The sequence below is a fragment of the Malurus melanocephalus genome, unplaced genomic scaffold, assembly GCF_030028575.1.
Source record: "Malurus melanocephalus ecotype Western Australia unplaced genomic scaffold, MMel_1.1 scaffold_155, whole genome shotgun sequence".
NCBI lineage: Eukaryota > Metazoa > Chordata > Aves > Passeriformes > Maluridae > Malurus > Malurus melanocephalus.
Window position 1 is genome coordinate 1,569,690 of NW_026623387.1, and position 24,051 is coordinate 1,593,740.

Below are 24,051 nucleotides of genomic sequence, written 5' to 3' on the forward strand. Positions count from 1 at the left end.
TTCAGAAAGATCTAAACATTTTCTGGTGAGTTGAAATCATAAATCCTGGGGCTTAAAATGCAGGATTTTTGCTAAGAAGGCTCCTRTGCAGGGCTGTGTGTGGATCACAGCAATTTGGATGCCAGTTCATTGCCATCCTAGGCTGAAATAAACAAACCTGTYTGTATATTGTCCTCATTTTAGTGTACGGCCCATGTCTTTGCTACTGACAGCAAGCAGGCTGACTTATTTATTCATTCAAACCARTTATTTTAAATGTGTGCTTGTACTTTCTTCTTAAGGAGAGTTAAAGTCTGGCTTGGGTGTGCATGCTGTCATTTGCTGGAGTTCATGAGGTCATTGCTTAGACATCAAATACCAGCTTGTTCATGGAGCTTCAGTGGGTCTTGAGCTACAGTCACTATCCCTTGATTCTGTGATTTTCAGGGTAACTTAAATGTGAAGTTTTATTTCTCAGAAGAAACTTTCTGAAGTAATTGTGACTAGTTGATGTATGGTGTTCTTTTCAGCATGTTTATAGTAAGGAATATTGCAGTCTGTAAATACGGTGTGTTCCTTTGCTTTTAAGACTTCTTAGACATGAGTCTCCATGTGTATGCTATCAGGAACTTCTTGTTCTTCTTGCTTCCTTTGTCCACAYTGATGAGTACCATGGGCCTTCTTTCACGCTTTGCACAGAACAAAGTTCCAGAAAGGAATGTTGCATCTATCTTCACTTGGTCAGATTACATTTTGTGTCATTACCTAGTGTTCAAGACAGGCCTTACAGGCCTATCAGGAAGTGTASTCGTTTCCCAATCAGTTTTATTATTCCATAGTTATGGGATTTTTCAATCAAGATACCCTATGTGCTTGATTTCATAAGTGGCTTTCTTGCAAATAAAAACCAGTATTAGCACTGCTGGGCTCACTCAGTATGGGGGGAGATGTGCAGAACCTGCAGTCCACTGTGAAATGTACTTCAAACTGTCTTTCTTTCTAGCTTTGCTCTGTCTTTATAATTATATATTGTGAACAAATAGGCAAGATCCCTCTGGAAATTACATAAACAAGCAAAYTGTTACTCAGTCTTTCCTTATTCATAATTGGAGGTGAGCAGCTCTGAAGGTCCCAAGGAGAGAACACCTTTTAAATCTCATACTAGAAAAAGCAAATGGTGAATTTTAACAGCTATGTGCTCAAATTCCATAGTCCACTAGAAGAAGCTTTTCTATTTTGTATTAAGTTGGGTAAAGGAGCATTTGGTTTGCTCCCTGGTTTGGCACACTGGGTAGCAAGAGCTATGTAGCTCCAGTGGAGTGGGGGGGACTTGAAGTCCATCGTCCTCTAGTCAAGCAGGTTGTTTCTGGAAGTACCAATGGAAAGCAAATTTGCACAGAGTCACTGTTCTCATGTACCAATATGATGTACCTGTTGTTTGTGAGCAGCTGTTTCTCACATTCTGTCACTTCCTRTGATTCTGGTTAATGTGAGGGCTTTCCCTGTCACTGTGATGCATTTCTATAGGATGGATTTCTGGGATCTTTGCTTGTCAGTTCTCACCCTGGTCATCTTTGATATTCTTACCCTAGTCCAATAACTGAAGGGTAGCTTTTAAAGCCAGTCAGTGTATAAAAATTCACCACAAAAAAAAAGTAATGAGTGACTTATTGGATACACTTAAACTGAAAGGTCGCTGCAGAAGTAGTGTCTGCAGCCTCCTCTGGCTCCCCCCTCCATGGCCCTGGCCTGCTCTGCCCTCAGTGAGATGGGGGAATGACRAGATTTGCATTTGCAGCCCTTTTCTTCCTAGGGTGGGACGGATGTACTTGTTTTGTTAGGGATTAGAAGTACAAGAAATGGAGGATTTCCTCCTCCTTTCTTGTAACTGAGGCAGGTTATGCTATATGCAAGAGATGACTTGAAATAAACTTTCTGGTTTAGCAATGTGAAGAGGGAGGAGTAGTTATTCTGCATTTCACATGGCATTCTTCATGCTGTTATATATCATCTGGATGAAAGCATGGGAGTATATTGCATTCTATACTTCTTCAGACACACTGATAACTGCTTTTTGACACAMTGGAGTACCATTTCTGCATGGTTTTTTTTTTGTTGTTGTTTTATTGTTCTTCCTGCCTTTGTCTCCTGAGGCAAATGTTCTCCTGCTACTTAAGTGGGCAGAAGCTTTCCTCTGGAAAAAAAAAATAAATATCTGTAGTAACTGTATCTGTCAGCTTTCAAACAGTTTCCATCTTCTGGAAGTGCAGCATGTGCTCCAGAGAGYCCAGCCCTGCTGCTAGAAATCAGAAGACAGTTTGCTTATGGAACATTTGTCCTTCAAGATGAAGGGAAACAGGAATGATTCTAGGWTAAATTAAAGGGGGTAAAAATTCAGTGTTCACAGTGTTCACAATTCTTAATTGTTTTTACAGAACTGTACCATATGAAAAGTCTGTTTTAACATACTACTTAATAAATACATTCATGATCTTTGTTATCTAGAATCCTTCTTAATCTGATGGTTCTTTGTAGAAGCTATTTCCACATTTGGCTGTGCTGCCAGAATACTTGCCTCTGTTTTGAGATTGCATCTAGAATTTAAGATTTCTGATAAAACCATACCAGCCAAACCCTGTTTAATTTTCTCATAGATACGTCAGCATTTTTTCAACATACCATTTGATTGCTTCAGACTTTTATTTTCATAATACCCTTGTGAGGCAGAGGAGGTGATGGATTTCCTTGTCCATAGCTGTAACTGAGATGCAGAGTGAGTCACAGTGAAATTGTCCTTACAAGTGGTTACCCAATTAAAAAAAAGATTGAGGAATGATCTGATAGTGTTGTAACCTAACTCAGTTCTGTAATAAGTAAAGACACTCTCCTTACTTTTGGTCTGTTTAAACCTCTGTGACCATTCTGTTTAAAGTACAACTTTAATAAATGTATTTCAGTAGCAACTGGAAATACTCAGCCTAAGTACCCTGTTCTGCATGTTCTTCATTAAGTGTTGAGGGARCAAGGACATACAGGTACTGACTACATCTGACAAATTCTGTTTGCCATACTTTATTGTGGAAAGGACATCTTACATCACCCAGAGATTCATAGGAAATTGCATTTGCCTGCCATACTGTCACTTAGTTTCTTTGTCTCTGTTGGTATTAAGCAACTAGATAATTTTGGAATCCCTAATGGAAGACCTCCTTAAAATATGACTCTCAAACTTCATTTCTCCTGCTCCTTCCAAGTGGCTCATTTCACAGACTTTTTGAAAATAAAGTCCCTGGTAACTCAGAATGGATATAAAAATGCCAAGATTCGCGAGAGAATTATTCTTAATGAATAACAGTATATTTATCAGCACTGTTAAATTTCCCACTAAATGTCAAATGAGGTGACTAATCCACATGTTCCTGTTAACCTCAGGGAAAGCTTAATTTCACACAAGCAAGAAGTTCCCACTCTGCTCAAGGACTTGACATATTTTTGTGTGAACTGGTTTCATTTTCTTTAGTGGCTTTTGGGGGGGTTGCCTTTTTTCTTTTTTTTGTTGTAATTATGTTTTTTCAAAGCTCAAAGATATATAAAGTTGGTGTCTGGCAGTACTTATTTAATCCTGGAAAGGAAAGGACARTTTGAATTAAATGTTTAGCAGCACATTTTGTTATAGCCTGCTTAATTGTCACTTGTTGTGACAGTTCCATTTGTCTTTTACAGGAAGCCCATGATGGACTTGCTGATCTTTCTCTGTGCACAGTATCATTTAAATCCATCAAGTTATACCATAGAGTTGGTATCAGCAGAAAATAGCCAGATTAAATTCAAACCCAACACACCAGTGGGAATGCTTGAAGTGGAAAAGGTGATTGTAAAGCCAAAACAAATGGATAAGAAGAAACCTGCTCCAGTTATACCAGAGGTGAGAACTAAAATTAAGCACATTGATAAATTAGAATCACTGCTGTATTCAATATGTTGAGCTGATAGCTCATCCTCTAGTTTCAGCTTTTCCTGTTGTCTTTCATCCTCTCACACTGCAGCWCTGTGAAATGCTTTAATCCTTTTCCAGTGAGCTTCTCTTAGGTAAAATACATCTGTTTGTTGCAGCAAACATCTTTGCTGCTGAAACTAGGAAATATTYCAATATTATTTGAAGTCCCATGCCTTACTGGCCTTTTGAACATTTCTGCATATGAAGTGTGGCTGAGTRCAGTCTTGAACAAACTGAAAATCAACATGTTATACCATCTGTCATGCTGTGATATATGTGCTGTTTTGATTGTATGTTCATTTGCCTTTAATACATACTGTTCCCTCTCGTTACTTGGCTCTTTTTATATACTCTGAAGAGGGCAGGAGCTTTTACAAATACTAATACAGTTTCTGGGCCTAAATCTTTCCTTCCACCTTTGTCCTTCYGCTGTGTAGAAGAATACTGATCTTTAATTTATCTAAAGCACTTAGAGAGGGCCAGGAGAGCTGTTCTGCTGCCCTTGTGCCTTCCTCCTACACACGTGTGCACAGGCACTCACTGGTGGCTCATCACCTGACTCCTACAGCTGCCCAGTATGACCCAGCAGGGCATGGCCCTCTGGGCACTCCCCTGCTGCACAGGCAAATGGCACTGCTCAAGGAGAAAGCAGACTGCTTCACCTATCCTTTTCTTGCATGGAAGGGAGTAGCAAAATAGTTCTTAATTTCTTATGCAATGCTTCTGAACCTGCAGTACTGGTGAAGTTGGCCATAGGTGGAATTCCTGTGATTATTGTGAGGCTGTTTCAAAAATGCATTAAAAAAAGTTCTTTCAGGATTTGTGCTGGTATTTATTGGAATTTTCTTCTCTTTAGCAAACGGTAAGGGTAGTGATAAACTACAAGAAGACACAGAAGACAGTTGTAAGAGTTAGTCCACATTCACCCCTTCAAGAACTCATACCAATTATCTGTAACAAATGTGAGTTTGATCCTTCACACACCCTGCTGCTGAAGAGTTACCAGTCTCAAGAACCCCTTGATGTGACAAAATCTCTTAATGACCTTGGACTAAGAGAACTATATGCCATGGATATCAGTCAAGGTAAGATAACTTCTGTAAATTGCTGTTGTATAAAACCTAATTGCTTAATATTTTAATAATGTATACATGTTGTTGGGTTTTTTACTTTTGAAATTATTTTCTAGAAATTTAGTTTGTATTTCATTAGCCTTCCACAAAATTGAAACTGACTCGTGTACCTGGACTTTTGTTTTCAGAAGTGCTGTATAAAAGTGTTATTTTTTAACCAAGGGTTTGCTACCAGCAGAGGTAGCTGAGTACAAATCCTCACTTAAATGCAAAGCCTTCTTTTTCTTCCTTCACACCTTCCACAAAAATCCCAACAACACCCTATTTCCCTTCACTCTTATGTGACCTGATGACTTGAAAAGAATAGAAATGTTAGAGAAAACTAGTTTTCTTAAAAATTATTTAAACTTTTAAAAATGTTAGAATATTCTGATGGTCTTTATATGTATTTCTGAGTGCTCCTTGCTAATTTTGTGGATTCTAAAGAAATAATAATTATCTTTTTAATTGTGGTCCAACAGGGACACAGTGCACTAACTTYCTGTTTGTACTGAGGTTCCTAGGCCAGATTAAACTTCAACCGGACAGGTGACAAGTTTACTGTATTGTAATTCAAATTTTTGCACTGTGTGGTTTGTTCCATTTTAGACATTTCTTACAGGAAATTTTAGCTCAGTGTAGAAAGCAGTAATATTGACTCACACTTGGTTTTGACCACTGTTTCATTTGCTGAATTTTATTTCTGCTCTAAAACTTGTGGGGTTTGTTGGGGTTTTGTTTGTCTTTGCACCTCTTTCTATCTAAATAACCTACTGTTTGGTGGTTACGGTTTGCAGASGTCTCTCAGTTTACTTGCTAAAGGTCAGAATGACAGATTTGGACAGTATGTCCTTTTTCCATAGAGAAAACAAAAATGAAATATCTTCTCTACACTGGAAACCAACATATTTTAACTTGCCTAAACATGTTACTTTGACTACCTGGGCCCCYAGTGCATTATCCAGTTTGTTGTCTGGTTATTTACTGCTTTCACCTACAGACTGGCAAAGCTGTTTTTTGCACAATATGATGTGTTTTTTGTTTGAATCAACAGCCAACAATCCATAGAAGGGCATACAAGYGCATATATGCTTTCTACACAGCAGTGCCCTGCTAGGAAATTYAGATATTCTTCAGTTCTCTTAATAAGAAGTAGTTCTGCATTTCAATTGTGCAAGCAGRTTCAGAGCTCTGAATTTTCCATTATCTTTATGGAAGTAAATGGTGAAGTGTATCTTTACTTTACAGAATTTAAATTCAAATTTTATTTTGTTAACATTATACTTGAGGTTTACATTCCTTTTTGTTTTCCAAGTTTGGACTGCCTGGCCATCCAAACCAGGGCAAACTATTTTACATACTGATTTTTCTCTTTGCTTCAGAAATATAARTGGAGCCTCCTTCCTTATGTACAAGTTTGCAGTCTGTGTTGCATGTCTTCAGGCTCAGGTTCTTGAATGACTTACAGTACTTGGCAGTAAAGATATGCATCCTTTTACTTCTGCAAAGTACCCAGTTCATTTTTCCCCAATGTTGAAGATCCAGCTTGACATTCTGTGTCCGTAACTTGTTACTACATCCTTGATTCAGATTCACATTTTCTTTCTTTTTGTCTTCCTGTAGCCACTTCACCAGCTGATTTAAATTTACCATCTTTTCAAGGTAGGATTTACTGAAATAAGGCTATGAAACTGTAGCAATTACAGGACATTAGCACCTGCTCTTATTATAACATCTGCTTGACTGTGAGATGAATAGTATCTCTGTCCTATCTTAAATGCATGATAAAGTGAATGATAGTGCAGAATTTGATATACCAAGCCATATAGAAAGTATTTTTATATAGTTTTACCCTAGATCAATTTGTTTAATTTAGAGTAATGTTTATATTAATACTTGTATCAGACTTGCTGATTTCTGTTGCTCATTACACATGCATTTAAAGGGAAGTAAGAAAGTTCATTCTAGTAAAGTTTTTAAAAAGTCAATTGTTAGATTTATAAATCCTCTGCAYGAATAAAGCAATTTAAGGAGGATAGATTCTGCAGGATAACGAGAATGGACTTGGCTGTCTTTACCGTGACTGCTGTGCAGTTCTGTGTGCACTGATTGAATGTTTGGGTGATCTTTCTCCATAGTCACACCGTGTGCAGGCTGAGGCCTGGCTTGTTCCACTTCCAACTTTGCCATAAATGTAAGCTGTTAGGAATGGAAAGCTGAAAAGTCTGATGCTCTTCTTCCCTTTTACTGCCTGTGTGATATGAACCATAACATATGAGAAGCGGTGTGGGCTGGATTAAGTGCTGGGGCTTTTAAGAGGAGCTGAAACTCATCTGTCCTGCGTTCTGAGAAGGACAGTAAGAACATGGATGGCAGGCAAACTGTTCATTTTGCACCACCYAGAAAAATTATTAATAYGRGTGATTTATGTTTTTAGGGTTTTGYGYATCATTGCAGGAGGTTTATGACACAGTGAAATGCTAAGAATGCAGGAGAAATAACCCTTGTGTGAAATAACTTCTAGAACTATTGTTTTCTATTTTAGGATCTTACCAATCTGAAAACATAGATATTCTGAAGGAGAAAGAAAACAAAGGATTTTTYAGTTTTTTTCAACGAAACAAGAAGAAAAGGGAACAAGTAAGGTGTAACTTCATATAAGCAAAACTGGAAATGTATTCAGATTGAGCAATCAATACTGTTGATTGTTTTCCAGAAAGTATATGCAACTTGGATTTATTTTTATTTCCCACACGTCAAGGCTGCCAGTGCCCCAGCAACTCCAYTGATGAGCAAGCCAAGGCCAGCATTCATCACGAGATCTAACACAGTCAGCAAGCAGTACGACTCCAACACTCTGCCAGCTGAAATGCCCAAGAAACGGAGAGCTCCTTTGCCACCTATGCCAAACTCTCAGAGTGCTCCCCAGGAACTCGCACGAGCCCAAGTCAGGCCTACGTCTGATATTGTGAAATCCAACAGTTTTGATAGGAATCAACAGGTTAGTTACATTTGCTTTACTTCTCTTAATGAATACAGACATAATGACCCTGATAACCCTGTTACGTATGGTGAGGTTTGAAATAAATGCAAAATAAAAGTGTAGAAATTGCTTTAAAAAATTTAACTAGGAAATACCTATAGAAATTGTAAGATGCATTCCTTTTAAACTTCATATCCAAAGTAGCTGCTGAATTYTGARAAGGTAAAACCAACTTCTTATGTAAATTAGCTTTGTAAGCTTCTTTTTTCTTCTTTTGCATGAATACTTCATATATTTAAATGTGAGAATGTCATCTCACTTTATTATAATTGGGGTTGTGACATTCCTAATAATTTTGAGTGTTTTAGTTACATGGGATAATGAGTGGTTTGTTTTTTATATTATGTTGTGAAAAAGAGTGGACATGTTGGGGAGCAGTCTAAACATTGTTGTGTTCACAGCAAGTTAAAGTAAGGGCTTTATTTTAAAATCAGGGCTGTATTTTATTGAAGTTAYGGGATGTGGGCTACATATTTGAGTAACCTATATATATATATGTATGTATATCACATGACATGCAGACATTCTGACAATAGAATTTGTGAGAATTGATGCATCAACTGTTATGCTGGTGTTACACATTTTCAATTGTGAATTCAAATTAAAGRTCAAGGTTAAAATTTTGTTACATTCATTTAAAATTTATTTCATACTTTGCTTTGAATACTGTATCTAGGGTGGTCTTTAGATATGAGGTTATTGACATGCTGGAAAAATTAAATGCARAACTAAATGAAATACAAGTCTGAGGGACTAATTTTGATTTAGACTTGGAGACAAGAAATTTCAGACTACCTTTATCTTTATACAATGATTTAGTCTTTAACTGATGCACAGAACCACAAGAGAGCACTGTTTAACAGAAGTTCTGTCTTTGTGTATTGTGTCCTGCTGAAGAGCTTTATCATTTGAAGAAGACAAAGGTTTCTTTTTGAATTTTAGTAAAAGGAACCTTTGGGGAGGGTAAGAAAAAAATGTGGGGTTTTTTTGGTTTTTTTTTACTTCACCATTTTTGTCTCTTAATTGAATTCAGTTTTTTTAAAAACTAGCTTATTAATGTCAACATGCTTTAAATTATTAATATCCTATTATGTCTAAACGTAATGTATGACTGCTTGGCTGTCACTCAAAAAATTGCTTAGATTTATTATTTTTTACTGACATTTCCTACTCATCTAAAATCACCTGACGGAAGTTGAATAGCTCACAAAGAGAGAACAGAAGATTTTTGTATGTACGTTCTGTTTTGTGCTATTTGGTGCAACTCCCTTAAAACTTAGAGGCCTTTGTTATGTGTTTTTTAAGGTGACTGCTATCTCATTTGAATTTGTACAGTGATTTATCAGAAAATGCAGAGCTTGGGACTTAAATGTGGGCAAATTCAAAAGGGTTCATGGTGASAGGTTGAAAACCAATGGGCATTCTCTTCTCCAGGGGAAATTCCATTCAGAATGTTCGAGATGTTCCGACAGGCTCTTGCAATAACCCAGTCTAGGAACTTGTTCTCAACAGCAGCTTGGACAAAATGATCTCAAAAGGTCTCACCTAATCCAACTCAGTTCTCAGTAACGAGACCAGTGCAAGGGTCACACCAACTCATAATTATTTAATTGTAAACAAAATAAGAACTTGGTCTGTCATATTCTCTGCTATTGAGAACTTGGTCTGGCATATTCTCTGCTATTCTCTCCTGCTGGTAGAACTTAGTCTCAGGTTGCTCACTGGGCTGATTGGTGTGTTCACTGACTTTTTTAGTATGTCTGGGAATTTCACAATTACTGCAGTGTCCAATGAAATTAATTTGCAAAGCTGAAGGTACACTTTTTTCTTACGTTTTATCTCCTTTTGCCATACAAGAAGCATTTCATTGCAAATCTGGCTGATTTTAAGAATGCCTAAGTTCTGTAKTCTGCCCTTCAGTTTTTTTGGTAGACTGGATACACACTTTATTTCTTCTGTGGGCCAGGATGTCCTTCTGCATGGGCCCTATTATGGACAAATTTCTTTTAATATCCACAAGGAAGGCAAAGTGAAATGTCAGTTTTGCCTGAATTAACTGTYTGCCTGGTTTTAAGAGAAAGTGTCAAAGTAGTAACATCAGACAACAGTGAAAGGAGCCAACTTTAAAGGAACAGAGTTTTCATTGTTGTCTTTCTTCAAATTATCAACATATTGTAGTCCAGTTTCTCACAGTATGAAGAAGGGTTTTAATGTTTACCTCCTACAGCTTCTCCACTACTTTTCCATTAAAGAAACTGTTTTCTYTTTGTATGAGTAGTTACATTCTGATTAGAGGGTTGGAATTGTTTTCTGCCTCCATTTTGAGGTGATTATAGAATYAGCTTTTAGGGATGTGGTCCTGTTTTTAGGGGAGAACAATCATACAGTGAATATCAGGGTAGCTTTGACAAGTTATTACATGATTTACTTATTCTTGTATATGAGACTTGAAAGATGACTGGTAAGCTTAAATGTCCAGCAAATTTCTGTGTTAAATCAGATGAAAAGTGACCATATTAGTTTCTAATATTGAAGTCCCTCACTTATTTGTCAGTTCTAATTTTGAGCAAGATGACTCTTGCCAGAAGTATGTTTAGACCTGGGAAGTTTAATACATTTGCAAGTAGAGAGGACTCTCAAGGGTTTTTGCAAAGTGTTGTTGTATAATTTAGTGTGTGTATCTTCACAGTTTTCATGAAAGTGGTTGCAATTTGCTATAATAACACTTCTGTAAAAGAAAAGCATTTGATTATGCCCAAATGCCATTGCTGATTTTCTTGCTGCTGATTTATTTATAAAAGCTAAACTAATATATCTGCATTTTATCCCATTAATGTTTCTCTCCTTACACTGTTTACAGTTATGGTATAGGAGCATGCATAAACTATGCTTGGGTTAATTATCTCCACAATTAAGTGGAGATTTTCAGTCAAAACATTTACTGTTTTAAGTGATGGATAGAACTTSTCAACTGTAGAAATACAAATTTGTGTTATTTACAGAACCCTAACTCCCAAAGAAATCTGAATCTCCAGRCTACCTCTTAAAAAAGAAAGGGAAGAAGATGGGAGAAGAAGTTTCTCCGTGCTGAAGAAATTACACCAGAGGCTTGSTTGATGGTCAGCCCTTTAAAGGAGAAGTTGGGCAGTGATGCATTGAGCACTATGTACAGCAGGGAGGTTTTGAGTAGAGTCRGGGTTACCTGGGAGAAGAGAATGCTCAGGACTACCTGAAGTTTGCATGAAGATCATTTGATATTATTCTGAGATGTTTCAGAATTGATAGTGAATGTTTCATGCATCTACTTTTCAGTATATGAATAACTTTCAAATGCATAACTTTGTTCCTTTRTTGTATTTGCTTCTGTCTAGCAAGATAAATCCTAGGACAAAATAGTCATATTGGTTCTTTGGCCAGAATATCACCAGCTGAGTTTCTCCAAATATATTTAGTATGTCTTTTCTTTCCGGTAGAGTAGAGGTCTATTACTTCCTTTGCATAAGTTTCAGTATCTTGGGAGGTTTAAGTCATGTAATAGAAATGAGTGCACGAGTCATTGTGGGAGCAAATCTGTATTTTTTGCTGTTATTCCMTGGAGATACATTTGCCTGCATACACAAAGGGAAGAAAGGAATATTAGCAATATAAGCAACAATGTGTTTTGCTGTTGCCTCATGATACAGTCCACCTRTGTATCCTCTGTTAAACTTACATAGGTAGGGAGCAAAAGAGGTAGGATGTGGTGACGTGAAAATATTGTGTAGTGACTTTGTGTAGTAGGCTTTCGAGCACACTGAAATGCTCTACTACCACTATATTCTTTACCAGATTATTTTTTTGGTTTATTTTTTTTTCCTTTTTTCTTCTGTTGCAGCTGCAAAATTACTGTGCCTTAATTACCTTTATTTGCTTTTTGAAATKATAAGAAGGGCAAGGCACCGTGTCTGTCACTGCTTACAGAGGCTGGAACTTGGGAAGTACGGGTATCTGCTAATGTTTTCTTGGGGTGGTATTTGGTGCCAAATTTGAGACTAAAAAGTTTTCGTATCCATCCTTGCTCGTTGCAGGATGAGGAGGGTGTATGATGTTAAAAGTAGAACTCCTGCATATGTTGTAGAAGTTATGACAGTTCACTGGTGTTTCTGCATAAACACRGTTAATTACTTTAGTGATCCTAACAAGAATTGTAATTTCAATATAACTGATAAAACACTGGTTATCATAGGCAGTTGGTATGACACATGAACACCCAGATGTATATTCCAAAACTTTGTCAGATATGTCTTAATAACATTATTTAAATTTTTTTCCATCTGTTAAAGTACTATTTTCACATTRCAGCCTTTGTTAGGGTTTGAAAACTCTTAATATTCATATGTTGAATAATTCCTGAGAAAATCTGTTCAACACTTGAACCTTAACTGGAACATTTAGTACTTTCTTGAAATCTCTCYTAGCAAGTTGTTTGTTTCTTTGGATGCAAAGGGCAGTAGAAAGGCTTATAAAATCTTGTGGTAGCGTTTGTGCTCTTATGCTGAGAACATGATTCCCCCCCTACACACATACTTGTTGTGTGCAGAAGGGAACTCTGGTGACATCTGTTGAGTGTACRCAGAGCTGGGTGCCAGCCGGGTCACGGAGGGAGCCTGTGTGGAGCTGAGGAGCTGCAGCCTCAGAGCAGGGAGATGTGGCTTTGTGCACAGCACAGGGGCTGCAGCCTGAGCGCAGCTGCCAGAGGAGACAGGCACAACTGCCCAACTGCAAGGAGCAAATGCTTCAGCAGCAAAAAAAGTCTCATTTGGGGAAATAATATTGTATTTGATATCCCCTCTTGAATAATTTCAAAGGCTGGATATTATTAACTAATTTTATTTTTTAAGAACTGTTTTGGAACTGTGAATAAGAAACTACTTAACAGTGTAAAGTGATTTTTGCTGTGTGACATTTTAATCTAGAAACTGAYTTGTTTAAAAACTACTCAAGCCAGCAAGTATTTTTAATTAGGAGTGCTGTGTTTCTATTCTCTGGTGTTCTTAAGTGAACATTTCACCTTGTGCTTTGTGTTTTCTCTCTCAAACCCCGAGTCTTGCTTTGCTCTAAAAGGTTTGAGTTGCTTTTGCATTAGCGTGGTGGGTGGAATTGTGTGAACATTTTTGGAAAGTGGTGCTCCTTATAGTGCAGTGTCTGTGGATCTGTTACACCTGATAGCAGGGTGGGACAAAGCAGATGACTGAGGGTGCCCAAGGAGGCTCAGAGGATAGTTTTTCATTCATATCCCTGTTCATTCATTCATGKATTCTGCTGCAATCTCACAGGAGCTGCCAAACTGCCTGACAGACACCTTGTGCCAGTATCTTTTCTGTTGTAATTTTCTTTATAGATTTGATTGTTTACAACCAAATACTCTAGCTTTTGCTCTTTAATATCCCACTTACTGTGGATTCTTAGGATATTTGTTCAGTGATGGCTTTCTAAATGATAAGCATCTTTTTCCATGGAAATTGACTCGGTCAACAATTCTTTTGTCTGGTGTTTTTGAAAGGATTGTCAGTGAAACAAGAACATGTAGGTGTCTTTATGCCTTCTCTGYTCTTTGTTGCTGTCCTTTGTGAAGTGGGCTGGTTAATTGAAGTACAGACAAGTTCTCTGAAGATGACCCCACACCCAGCTGCTCTGTGGATCCTTTTAGCCAGAAATGAATGTCATTGCTGGATTTTATTATATTGTTGAGTATAGAAGTGATGGGAATCAGAATTACTACAGAAATAGGCAGCTGTGTCTAGTTCCAAAATGCATTCCTTTATTGCTGGGATCCTCAACATTGTCCTTCTAATAGATGTGGATTAGGTTTCTTCAGCATGAGGCAAACCACAGTTAAGAATGGCAGGCAAATTTACAATCACTGTCTTTCTGAGACAGAGAATGTGTCTGTAAATGTAAAATGCAATTGGACTATATATCCAATATATATGGATACTATGCTGTATCATAGAAATATGAGGTCTTCAGCAGGTATCCTTTGTCCATTTTTCAGTGGTGTCGATAATTTGATAATTTGTGAAGTAAGACTTTTGCCTTCCTTTTGCTACAATAATGAAGACATTACTATGCTGTAACATCACTATGTGCTATAATTATTACTGTTTTGCAACTTCCTAAAATTTAACTTTGTTAAATATTGTAAGCCAGTTGTTTTTGAAAAGTTTTGAAATCAGGTATTCCAAAAATTTTCATGAAATTCAGGAGGGAAAGAAATTCATAATAATTAGGTATACAGACCGATTAGGACTGCCTGTGAAGGAATAGAGAAATAAACATTGTGTTATGTCATTGCAGTAGGGTGTAGTTCAAATTTCTTTCCACAATGATTTTAGTTACTTTCAGAAAAGAATTATTTTGGGTTTGTAGAATAGCCTTTGGGCATAAAAGAATTCAAATTCTGTTCTCCACTATGTGTAACAACTGATTTTCTTTTRCTGCTCTATGTTGCACCTCTGTGAATATATTCAATTACTCGAGAAAATAATTTTTTTTTTTAAAAACAGCTCCTTGGAGGAATTAAGATGAAAAACACAATACATTTGGTAATACATTTTCTTTTTCCCAAATGTATATTATAAATACTTTTGGATAATAATTACTAGAGCTATTTTTCTGTTTCTCACTGATTGCTAATAATCTTCCTGCCCTGTCTCCCTTGGCAGGCCCCGATGGGATTGGTACGGAARGGTTCCCTGCCGCTCAGTGACACTGCTTCCGTGAACTCTTCCCTGCGCAGGATGAAGCGCAAGGCGCCCTCACCACCCTCTAGAGCACCAGAAGATCAAAGTGAAGGCAGTAATGAGCCTGGTAATCTTTTCATGCTGTTTAATTGGAAGGCAACACAAAGTATAGCTGGCTAAACATTAAAGTAACACCACCTTATGAGATAAGAACTTCAAGTGAGCAACCACAAAACTGCAGATGCAGAGAGTACCTTTGTTTTTGTTACCTCACCAACTGGGGAAGCCTCGAAGCAGCACCGGGGCAGAGGCACCCAAGGGGGAACACCCGCACTGCAGAGCTCAGTCTGTGCCAGAGGATTGTCAAACCTGCTCCCTTCCTCTGTGTCAGGGATTCACACAGGTGTATTTACCACTGGGCTTTGATCTCTCCCACAGCAGGGCAGGAATCTCCAGCGTGTTCGATAAGGTGCCTTCAAGTCTATCACATGCCTGTGTTACCTGAGCACAGCTGTTGCACTTGTCAAACAAACCAGATTAAACAGCAATTAGTATCATATATRTGGGGTTTTGCACCCCTACTGTAATCACTTAGATGTGTTTACAATCYTCCTCACCAATCTTCCGTTATTTTTTCACAAGTGTGAGAAGCAGGCCTTTAGAGCACACAGATCAGAAAAAACCCATACAAATCCAAATTAATTATAGCTAGGTTAAGTACAGAATTGTGTTTGTGTTACTCGGGTGGACTGCTTGGAGTGGGGAGAAAAGATCGGCTTCTCTGGGTTATAGAGAGTATAATAGCAAATGGACTGACTAGAAGAATCTTAAGGGAAGTTTAGTATTTTTTTTTGTAATTAATCTGTTTGATCAAAAATGTAATTCACTGGTTCAAAAATACCTGAGTTAAAATATCTGGGAAATGTGACAATGAGCACTAGTTTGTTCAGAGGAGTTTCTTGAAAAAATCACCAAGTCTGTATGATCGGTCTCACATTTTATCTAGAACTTTTAATCGCTCAGAAATTGAGAGATGATAAAGGTTGTTGTTTCACTTTTTGCAGTAACAGAGTCAGCAGAGTCAGCCTCTACTAAAGCGGAAGGAAAAGCCACTGAAATGCAGCCTGAAACAGGTTGGTGCTTTTTACAAAAGTAGTGGTAAAATTTACTTCATAGCAAGCTATGATAATTCATAGCAGTAAATAACTATAGATGTGTCATAAGTATAGAACTAATTTTAATGCTTTAGATCAATTAAGTTTTTCTTTGAAGTAAAAATATGGCTTTCTAAAAGAAAGATATTTTATCTTTATTGTCTACAGAAACAAATGCARTATATATTATGTATTGCTATCTGTGCTTTACATTTAACAAACTCAAAATTATCCCTCTTTTCCCTCCTTGTCACWAGTTGTAGAGAAGAACTATCCAGAATTTCTATGATTTTTTTTCTACCTCATAACAGGCTTTTCAAAGCCAAAGCCCAGTCTTGTTTTTAGAACCATGCCTTGTGCTGCCCTTGACCTGCACAACATAGGGGCAGGAGCAAATCTGTGCCTGCCTTTTGGTTGGCATCTGAACAGACTTTGAAAACATAAGTTGTAAATCTAAACTGAATGCATAAAGAGTTGTTTATACRTTAAATTATTTGTTGGGTGTTACAGGAAAAATGTGATGTATGAAAGAATAGCTGTTTAAAATACAATTGTTTAGCTGCTGAACAAAATGCATTTTGAATTTTTGCAGTTTGTACTATGAAATACTGTTGTTTGTAAGCACCAGACCGTAGGGTTCAATTACAAGATACAACATCTAGAAGTCTTCTAAAATTTGTAAAAGCTTTTAGACTAATCAGTGCCAGTGCTGTCTGGAAAAATCATTCTTCAATGCATTTTGTAAGAATGAAGTGTAAATGCTAAGCCTGTGGAGTGCCACTGCCATTTTATGAGGCTAAGCATTCAGTTTCTGTGCCAATTCACAGGAACTTTTAAGTGGTTTTCCAGCTGTTTTATTTGGGATGCCAGTATTCCAGTCAAATTGGTTGAGGAGTAAAACACAAATGTACCACAAGAGTTGAAAAATTCATCTGYTAAAATGCTAGGTCTCTGGCAAAGGGTGAAAAAAGAAAAGATTAGTAATCAGTAAATTTGGGCTTGGTTTGTGTTTAAGGCAATTTATGTAAGTGATTGAAAAAGACATTAAGTAGAAACAATTGGTAACATAATAAATGGGAATATGAACCTATACTGTGAAGTCTGAGGTTGAAGATCTAATGAAGTTGTAACCTTTCCTTGTCCTAGCTACTGTAGCAGATGAAAGAGAATAATCAATTCTGACTGAATGGCTTGTTTATTAGTACTGAATTTTGTRCATTGAAAATGGTCTGTCTACCTGCAATGGGTCTAAGATGAGCAAGTTTATCATACTGTGATTTAAAATCAAGTTTCTTTGTTTTCTTCTACTTGTTTCTATCTTAGGATTGTTGATCTGTGCTAGAGTTTCTGCATTTCCTATCACTCTAATGCCCRAGTGCTGTGTAGATAAACAGCCCCGAACTTCAAAGAAATGGCTTGTTTGTTTTTCCATAGATTTAGAAACTTCTGYTTGAGGCATTTGAGTTCTGTAATTAAATATTTTAATTTAAGMTGTAATAGAAAGAAATAGAAAAATATCTTCACTGGGCTTGGGACAGTCTATATTGCGCCCTTCTATTTACCTCTGCAGTTTGTGACAATCTTCAGCCTCTAGTTCTCCTCACAAATGAAGACATTCACAAATGTCTTCATGCAGTGTCCTTTGCTGAAGGCTGACCGTAGTGCAGTTTTTTAAAATGTATGTACAAGTCACTTAGCAAAGCTTCGTTGCTCTTTTKTTTTCTCATGGGATACTGCTGCTCTCTGGTGGCATCTCTGAAACTGTCGTGAGRTCTGTGTATAAAGGGTCCTTTTGGCAAAGCTCCTCATGCTTTGAGAACCAATATTAACCTGCAGTAAAATCAGATCCAGTACATTTGTCCTATTCCTAGTCTGAAAATTATGGGTATTTTTTTAAATGGACAAAATTGATCAGTATCTCTTTAACTGCGAAGTTGGACATAATTTTAACTACAAAATCCCTGAAGTTCCTTCCATTTGGATTAGTACTGCTTTGATTGTCAGGTTTCTGGGAAGCTTTGTGAGTTTTTGTTCRGCTCTGACTGGCTTTCCAGAGTATTTCTGTTACGCAGTGCTACTTCAGCAAATAAGCAAAAAAACTGCTGCAAGTATAATGTTACCTTTTGCCGTAAAAAGAAACAGGGCAAATGTTCAATTTGGTGTCTGTTAGCTATGCACAATTTAGACACATATATGTTAAGTGAATCTATATGGTATGGAACAGGCAGGATTTCTTTTGTGAAATGGCAGTTTTCCCATGATACAAAAACAGTCTGTACCTTGACAAAACTAGTTTGAAGGTACACCTGTACTAAACTAAGCATTGACAGAGAATTAATATGAACATTTGGGATTAAAAACAATTTTCTTTGTCTATGATTTGTGTTTACCTTCCCAAAGGGTAATTAATGTTTAATTTTTTTTTTCCTAGGGAAGAGAGTAAAATAGTTTTCAAAACGAATTTTGAAATTGGAGATTTAAAAAAAAAAAAAACTTTCCATCAAATAAATCCCTTGATATAATCCTATTGGTTACAGTATTTCTTAAGCACCTTGTTAAGGATTGTAGAGTCAAGAGCAGATTTGCATGATGTAGTCAGGCTTTCTGGTTCTGGTGCTGACAAACGTAAGAGCTCACAGAGCAGCCCCAGCATGTTCTCTGCTGGGCAGAGGATATTCTTACTGCTCAAAGGAGACTTGCAGTTGGGGTGTCAGTCACCAAGTGTACATATATATATGTATATATATATGTATGTATGTATGTCAGTCACCAAGTGTATATGTGTATATATATATATATGTATGTATATATGTCAGTCACCAAGTGTATATACATGTATATATGTATGTGTATATATATATGTATATATATCTTCACAGTCACACCCTCTCGGCTCTAAAAATGTTGGTTTAGGGCTACTAAAAACCCAATGACTAATGTTCAGAGGGAATAACATGCAGGTAGAAATGCAATTTATATTACATATGGAACTATGTATAGGGTGTATAAGCAGTAAGGCAACAGATATTGCTAGTATTGCTGTAAGTTCTTCCTAGCAACATGTTGCATATAAAAGATGTAGACTGAGGCTTTGGAAACAAATCAGAATCTGAACAGCTCCCCTGGGGAGTTAACTGCATGATGCAAGTGAAGGATGGCTGTTAAATGTTGTTTGTGTTCAAATGTATTCAGACTTTATTCTGCTGCAGCAGTTACGGCCCAGGTCTGGAATGAGATCCAGTACCAGATGAAAACCCACTAGCAAGCAGGGCTGATCTGATGCTGACAAATGAGGTAGAGCATTTTTGAAATAGCGTGAGGGCTGTTTGTGTTTGGTATTATCCATTTGTAGGTCAGGTTAGTACACCCCAGCACTTGGAAGTGTTTCTAGCACAGCAAAGAACAGGCTTTCACATGGCAGGAATGTCAGGAATGTCTCTTACCAACCCAAGCTGAGTTTCCATCCCTGGAGTATAGATACAACTCAGCCTTTGTTACACTCCTCTCCAGAGGAAAAGCAGCAGAGAAATGACAGCAGTGCCTGGGCACAAAGCCATAGCAGCTCCAGAAARCTTCCATTTCTCTTGTCAGAAGTCCTGGCTATTCTTTGTTGTATAATTCAGGTTTCCATAGAGTATTTAGACCGAAAATCTCAGTCTTTGCTCCTGTAGCTGGTGATGGCTCAGGCCYGTGGCATAATTGGTCTCAGCAGTGAAGGAGGCAATGTTCTTGAGAGCCAGTTATGGGCTGTGGGATATTCTTAGCAGGTCTAATGTTTGCTCACTTTCTGTTATGCTTTGTGCATTCTGACATGGATATTTATCTTTTCACACATGAAATGATACTGCCATCACTAAAATGATCCCCCAAAGTATGAGGCTGTTAGATGTGACTTTTCCCTAGGTGGAGGGGAGAGGGGTTGGTGGAGGATGAAAGGAAGAGAAGGCCCTTAYGACGAGTAAATCCTTAGGAGTCCCTGTAATACCAGTGTGCCATATTTGTATGTACCTGTGCTGACACCACATGGAAGGAGCTCATCTGCACCACTTTACAGTCTTCCCTTTCTTTCCTGAAAGATCTGAATCACCTCTGCATTCAGGACCATGGCATGTGTTGATCACATTGCCTAATGTGAAACTACAAAACGTTATTACAAGAATGGAATATAAAACCAAGAATTAAATAATAAAATTTTTGGCTTTTGTAATTGCTCTGTAAATCCGAATGAGTATCTTTGTTATTACTGAACTCTTAATTAATGATTCTATTGTAAACATCAAAGTTTTTGTTCTGTACTGAGCCTTTCTCCARTACATGCATCCTCTTACTACTTTTCTGAAACAGTGTACTTCTCTAGGAGTACTGGAAGCATTATAGAATACCAGCTGTCTAAGGCAGTCTAAGATTGGGTGGTTTTTTGTGCTCTGGGGTCTGTGACATTCCAGTATTCCTTACTTTTTGTTTTCTTTGTGGACATTAGTTTACACTTGGAATTTTACTGATACTACTTAGAAAAGACTGAAATCTAATTGTCMTAGTGCAAGGCTTGTTCCTAACAGCTATCAGTGCACCCAGAGCTCATGGGAGTATCYTGCTCAGGTGTATTTATTAGTTCAACTTCAAGTACACTGATGTGTACTGTGTTCTAATCCAGCAAATCGACATTTTAGTGTAAGTATGCTCTGACGGCAAATGCCAGTATTTTTATGGATTAATCATTTTCTATGAACTTTATTTTTCTACTGTAGCATGAGACACTGCACAAGACACTTTAATATACTTAGGATGGTTATGGCAAATTTTAGATAGTGGTGATGAAGCTTGTTCAAACCATGGGCAAAATAGATATTTGCTTTGCTGTTTCGTTGTTAAACATTTCTACTCTGATATAGAGGAACTGTGTATTTTGAAACTCACTGGAGAGCTAATGGAAGTACAAGAAATCTGGGTAAAATAAACTGTCTGCCTCCATGAAATTTGGGATTATGAGATTGGTAAACATATTTTAATCTRTCTTAATCCAGTACTTGGGTTAAACAAGGAAAATGTTTTATAGTAGGTACAGATACAGAACCAGATGGACAGTAACATGGTGATGAGCATATTCATGTGTCAGAAGAGAGAATTGAAAAGAACCAGAGAATACTGTCAAGTCTGAATGGATCTCTTTTTAATTACTTTTTTAAATGTACCTGAATTATGAAAAAAAAAGTGTTCCTTCAAACTATGTAGGCTGGCTTCAACATTCCCTTTTTATCTACGATCTGCATTGAGAGCTGTGGTTTGGTTTTTGTTGGTTTTGGGGTATTTTTACATTCTTTTGCTATCTTTTGTGAGTGTAGATGCAAGGACCTCAGAATACAACCTGGAAGAAATTGATGAAAGGGAAGAGATAAGCGTGCAACAGAGAGAGGACAGTGAAAGTCCTCAGTCACCCTCCGRGACAGGGGAGGTTACTGCAGCCCTCAGCTCTGCCGAGGTTCCACTGGAAAATGACAAAAACGATGCTGCTTCACCAGCTCCTGTGCCTGGCAGTGTTTCYGTAGACAACTCGCAAAGCTTCAAGGAAGAAAAACAAGAAAATATGAGCACAGATGGCAAGTAAGTACGTTTTGTGACAAAGAAAGGAGCATTGGGGAGGCAAATGGGGGAGGCAAATAAAATGCAGAGTGTTGTTTCATTGTGAAGCACAGAATAGAGAATTGTGAGAGAGGAATGAGCTTTAATATGCTTAGCTTTCATTGTASCACTCTACTGTGCACAGAATTCGTGAAGCTTTTCAACAAAAATGACAATGAAGTGTTCTGCAGTCTATTCCGTTTAATCTTCCCTTTCCTTAATACTCAAACAGCTGGACCCCAGAARAGCTGAACCCAGCTCTAAAATGCCCAGCATATTTACTGGAGCAGCATGCTGCAAATAAAATCTGGATTGATTAGTTAAATAAAAATATACAAATTAATTTTTACAGWTGGAGAAAAACAAGATACCTCAGCCATTTTGGTTTTTTTGGGCATGGTTATCTATTGCTTGCATATTTGTTTTGCCTTTAATTTTTAGTTTTCTTTATATGTGGTCTTGACCTGTCTCAATCCATTTGCTCTCAGGAAAACAAGTTAATTTAGCTTTTTTAAAGAATAAACGCATTTGTTTCCTTAACCGCTCTTTTTCCCTTCTGGTGATGCTGTACCTTTGCCCTTCAGCATGTTTGTTAAACTACCTGACTCAGCAGGTTTCCAACGTGAGTTAGTGCCTGCTTGAAATAAATGTTGATTGTCCAGAGAAGTCCCATTGTGTTAATGTAATTCACTATTTCTCTGTTCCCTGGGGCAACTAAGCTGGCTACTGTTCCCAAATTAAATTGAAAGAACTATTTCRATTATTGTACTGAAGCCAAAACGTGTGACTGCCCTAGTAGCCAAGAACTTTCAAGGTAGTAAAGAGAGGTTTAACTTGTATTTGAAGGGACCTTTTTGTTAGTCCAAGGCCAAATGTGGCTTTTCAAAAATCTTTGATACTCTGTCCTAAAAAATATTGTCCCYGTTGCTTAGGTCTGTCTCTTCTGTTGGGATCTGATAAATTGTCTTGAACTTGCAAATGATCAGGCCTGTGCTATTGGGCTGGTTTGGCTAATKGTGCAGGGGATGTTTCTTTCCCTTCCCCCCCATGAATTGGTAGTAGCCTTTCACACGTTATAATTCTGGTGAGAATAATCTAGAATGTACTTCTGACTGTGTGCTGGCTTTAGGGTTTGGCAATTGCTTCTTGAAATATCATGGGGATTCCAAAATGAGGAGTAGGGTTTCTCTGACATAAAACTTTAGGTAATTTGGATCTTATATATCAGATCTAGTTACTTTGAGAAGTGTTTTCTTTTAATCAAACCAGGGATATATTCCAGTCAAAACCACTGATTTCTGTTATGATACTCAGTGGTATTTTGTGACTTTTGGGTTTGGTGGCTTTTGATTTATTTTTTTAAAATTCCTATTAACAACATGGTTCAGCCTTTTTTTAATAGTTTTAGCTCAGTCCCTCCGTTGTGTGAAAAGGAGTGGAGCTAAGCAAGACTACAGAGTGCAGGACTGAGCTTGAACTTTCTCCAACAATAATTTTGAGAGCATATGCTCCTGTTCAGTGCTTTATTGGGCACTTATGGTATGTTTGGGACTATACAGGCAACATGAGCATGGATGGTTATTGAGAAATGTATCATTTTAAATGATCCAAAGCAAATGTGTCAGCTCAAGCCACCGGTTCTGACAACTAATGCAGYTGATGTGGCAAATGAATTGGAATCTTCATAATGCCACTATTTCTCACTACATAAAATAAAAACGTCCTGAACAAAGTTTGAAGTACTAATAACCTTTCRTAAAGAAATTCTAAGTATTTTTGCCTTTTTCATTTACCTTTTTAAGGCAAGGACTTATATCTCCCTTCCACACCCAAAAGATGAGTTGTTTATTTGGTATTTGTGCAGTTCTTTTGTCTCCTGTGAAATGTGGGAAATAGCTGTTGTATGCATTTGCAAGATGTTTAGTATGCAAGTAACATGTTGTGTGTATTTCTTTGCTGTTCTAAAGGTATTTCTTGAAAGGGACTATTTTGAGAAGTCTGTACTTCATGTGTTCATACGCTGTGAATATCTCATGCAGCTTCCTGTGTAGCATGGTGGGGACAAAGTCAGGGACACATTTTAGATGGGGGGGTGTCAGAACGCTTTAGATGAGTGATAAACCATTGTAGCTTTACTGGAATGGAGTTGTTATTGGAAAGTGGCTTGTTCAAACTGCACATGTAAACAAAAGGAGGGGGAGAAGAGGATAGAAAACTGATCATCTGCTTACACAGAAGCCAGTGAAGCTGCATGTCATTTTGGTAAAATATCATGGCAGCATTTCCTCTTGTTAAAAAAAAAAAATCTATTCTGTTGAGTATTCCAGTGTTTGGCAGAGCAGTTCTGTTTTGTCCATCTGTGTTTGGAGAATATTGCCAGTTCTCTTGCATAGTTTCTTGTGTTTACTGAAATGAATGATACCAG

At 37.5% G+C, this 24,051-nt stretch overlaps 1 protein-coding gene across 5 annotated transcripts in view; it reads left to right on the forward strand.

The window, feature by feature from the left end:
* COBLL1 (cordon-bleu WH2 repeat protein like 1) overlaps positions 1-24,051 on the forward strand; it is a 75,985-nt gene that overhangs the window by 43,041 nt on the left and 8,893 nt on the right. For 4 of the 5 annotated variants that reach the window (XM_057371737.1, XM_057371741.1, XM_057371738.1 and 1 more), the window contains exons 3-10: positions 3,703-3,904; positions 4,833-5,061; positions 6,712-6,750; positions 7,634-7,728; positions 7,850-8,089; positions 14,836-14,980; positions 15,918-15,986; positions 21,350-21,608. In XM_057371737.1, coding sequence (XP_057227720.1) covers positions 3,703-3,904; positions 4,833-5,061; positions 6,712-6,750; positions 7,634-7,728; positions 7,850-8,089; positions 14,836-14,980; positions 15,918-15,986; positions 21,350-21,608 — 1,278 coding nt within the window. The remainder of the gene's footprint in view (positions 1-3,702; positions 3,905-4,832; positions 5,062-6,711; positions 6,751-7,633; positions 7,729-7,849; positions 8,090-14,835; positions 14,981-15,917; positions 15,987-21,349; positions 21,609-24,051) is intronic. The other variant, XM_057371736.1, reaches the window with a different exon arrangement.